The sequence below is a fragment of the Myotis lucifugus genome, unplaced genomic scaffold, assembly GCF_000147115.1.
Source record: "Myotis lucifugus unplaced genomic scaffold, Myoluc2.0 scaffold_97, whole genome shotgun sequence".
Lineage (NCBI taxonomy): Eukaryota > Metazoa > Chordata > Mammalia > Chiroptera > Vespertilionidae > Myotis > Myotis lucifugus.
The window spans coordinates 737,773-740,924 of NW_005871145.1; the positions used below are offsets into that span (position 1 = coordinate 737,773).

At 39.4% G+C, this 3,152-nt stretch overlaps 1 protein-coding gene across 4 annotated transcripts in view; it reads left to right on the top strand.

Moving 5' to 3' along the window:
• LPXN (leupaxin) overlaps positions 1-3,152 on the top strand; it is a 35,930-nt gene that overhangs the window by 18,174 nt on the left and 14,604 nt on the right. For all 4 annotated transcript variants that reach the window (XM_023756559.1, XM_006091850.3, XM_023756561.1 and 1 more), the window contains one exon: positions 1,349-1,448. In XM_023756559.1, the coding sequence (XP_023612327.1) occupies positions 1,349-1,448 (100 nt within the window). The remainder of the gene's footprint in view (positions 1-1,348; positions 1,449-3,152) is intronic.

The following is a 3,152-nucleotide window of genomic DNA, read 5'->3' on the forward strand; positions in this document are numbered from 1 at the left end:
CCGTGGAGCCCCCCAATTGATCACCTGCTGGCCAGTGGCCTGGGCCTTCTCTGCGGGCGTCGTGGGCGATGGCCGGGCCCCTGACCAATCGCATCGCACCCACCTTGGTTGGCCTGGTGCCATTGGGTGTCATAACATGGTCCTGGATGGTCATCCGGATGGTTGTTCTGCTGTTCGGCCGTTTGGTCGATTAGCATATTATGCTTTTATTATGAAAGATTATATTAATCCATTAGTAATGTGGAACCATCCTGGTATGACTAGTATAAACACTACCTAGCCATGTTATTTTTAAACACATTTCCTTTGTCTTTATCTTCTCTTCTCTCTTTCTCTTCTTCCCCTTTCCCTTCTTCTCCTCCTCCTCCATTTTCCTCTTCTCCCTCTCTCTTTCTCTCTCTCACACACAATTGTGCAAGTATTTTTTAAAAGGTATTTTTATTGATTTTTAGAGAGGAAGGGAGAGGGAGAGAGAGATAGAAACATCAATGATGGGACAGGTTCATTGATTAGCTGCCTCATGCACGCCCCCCTACTGGGGATCCAGCCCGCAACCCTGGCATATGGCCTGACCAGGAATTGAACCGTGACCTCCTGGTCCATAGGTCAATGCTCAACCACTGAGCCATGCCGGCCTGCCAAATTGTGCAAGTATTTTAATAAACTGTTCTGTGTCTTTGGTTCAAATTTTTATTTATTAATAATTTAGTCATAATCTATCAACATTATGCACATTATCTAAACTATCAAGAGTCTGCAAACTTTTTCTGTAAAGGAGAAATAGCAAATATTTTAGCTTTGTGGACCATAAGATCTCTCTCTGTCACAGCTGTCCAACTCTGTAGGAAAACAGCTATACCATAGACAGTATGAATGGGCATGGCTGAATTTGGCCCACAGACCTCAATTTATGGGTGAATGCCTGTTCTAGTTTCTCTTTTTTTTTTTGTCTCTCACCTGACCTTAACTGAGAGAAGATATAATACTTTAACGTTGTAAAAGAATGCTATTAAAATAAAAACAAACATTTGGGCCAAGGTCTTAAAGCACTTTGCAGAGCCTGCTTTGTATGTGGCTGTTGGGGGCGAATGGCCTGCCAGTTATACGTCCAGTGCTTTTCTTCATGCACTTGAGAACAATAATCACTTTTTGAGATGAGCAGAGCAGGAACATGGAGACACATTTTTAGTCTGGTACCTATATGTATTTTAAAATACTCTCTCGGTCTCTAGTTTTACTGACACCTAAGCATTTAATAGCTAAAACTACATTTTCTAGTACTTTATGTGTGGCTTACATTTATTTGAGTTTTGAGTATGATTTTTTTTGTGTTGTTTTCTCCCTATAGTGACATCCAAGAGCCAAATGAATCACTGCCACATTCCAAAACCTCAGCAGCTGCTCAGTTGGATGAGCTCATGGCCCACCTGTGTGAAATGCAGGCCAAGGTGAGCACAGTCCCTGTGATAAAACCTTCGGGTTTACAGTATCTCTTTGGAACACAGCTCTGCATTCCCCCTTGAGGGACACTTTTAAGTTGTCATTTATTTTCCCAGACTAAATTTAATTCAATAAATGAACTCAACCTTGTACTATGTATTATATGGACACAAAAGATACTATGATCCAAGCACTGATCTCAAGGAGCTTAGCCTGTTCTTGGCAAAATGAGGCATAAACCTCTATAATATTTATAGAATAAGAGACAGTTCGTTTATCAAAATAATGTGGAGCAAACATCAGGACTGTAGAGAGGTCAAGGAGAGTTCATCAGAGGTGGGCATGGGTATGGGATAGACTCTAAAGAATGAAGAGAGTTTGAACACAAAGAGATGAAGTCCTTTCAGTTGGAGTGAGCCCTGTGGGCACTGGTCTCTAACGCTAGTTAAAGTGTGGCAGGACTGTTAAGGGGACCTGCCTGAGCAGGATAGAGGAGCGCTGTGGACAAGCTAGGGCACACAAGAGAGATCAATTGTGGTTTTTCAAAATAGGTGTCATGAGGAGTCCTAAGCCCTACATTGAGATAAAATCCGTCTCTTTGTTCTAGCCTCCAGAGCATGAGTGGCGAGCTCATGTGGCCTGGCAGGGAATGGAAATCAACTACATGGGCTTAAGAATTTATCAAGGGAAATATCACCTAGAATTCTTAAAGTAGAGACTACACTACAACCACTCTAAATTGGTTGGAGGATTTGATACACATACATGAAGTGACTATGAAATAATTTCAAGGCAGTATATAAAAATGTGTGTGATTGGTGAGAATAAGAACCTTATCTTTGTGGCTCGCTTTTGAACTCCCAATACTCAGCTAAAGTTCCTACATACTTACTAGAGGAACAAATGAATAACCTTCAGAAACAAGTTTTCTTTAAAGCTGAGTTTATTCCTCCTTGAACAGTATATTTGGAAATACTAGAAAAGTAGACTTTATGTTTAATTGTGTGGTGTTATCTAATTGATTTAGCATGTCTCTTGATTTAATTTACATTTTTAAATATCTGCTAATTTTTTGAATAGGCCATACATTCACATTGCACAAAATTCAAAAGCACAAAAGTTTGTAATGAATGGTTTCCTTATCAGCTCATCCCAAATTATCCAGTTCTGCCACCTGGAGACAGTCAATATTTTTTTTTGTTTCTTACATACCTATTCAGAAGTATTCTGGTATATAGATGTAAATGTAGTTGTAGATACAGATATATTATTGTATTTTTACTTATTTTTGTACTTAATATTGGTCACCCTTGCAGGCCTTTTATTTTATTTTATTTTTATTTTTTTAAAATATATTTTTATTGATTTTTTTACAGAGAGAAAGGGGAGAAAGGATAGAGAGTTAGAAACATTTGATGAGAGAGAAACATTGATCAGCTGCCTCCTGCACACCTCCTACTGGGGATTGTGCCCGCAACCAAGGTACATGCCCTTGACTGGGAATTGAACTGGGACCTTTTCAGTCCACAGGCTGATACTCTATCCACTGAAGCAAACCAGCTAGGGCCTTGCAGGCCTTTTAGACATTACCTTTTGAACACCTATCCTTTTTCACCATTAACTAATGTATTAAATTAGAGGAGGAAGGAGATCTGTAGAAGGTAAAAAGTTCCTTCTTTTTTAAAATAACCATAAAGGTTTATAACAATTTG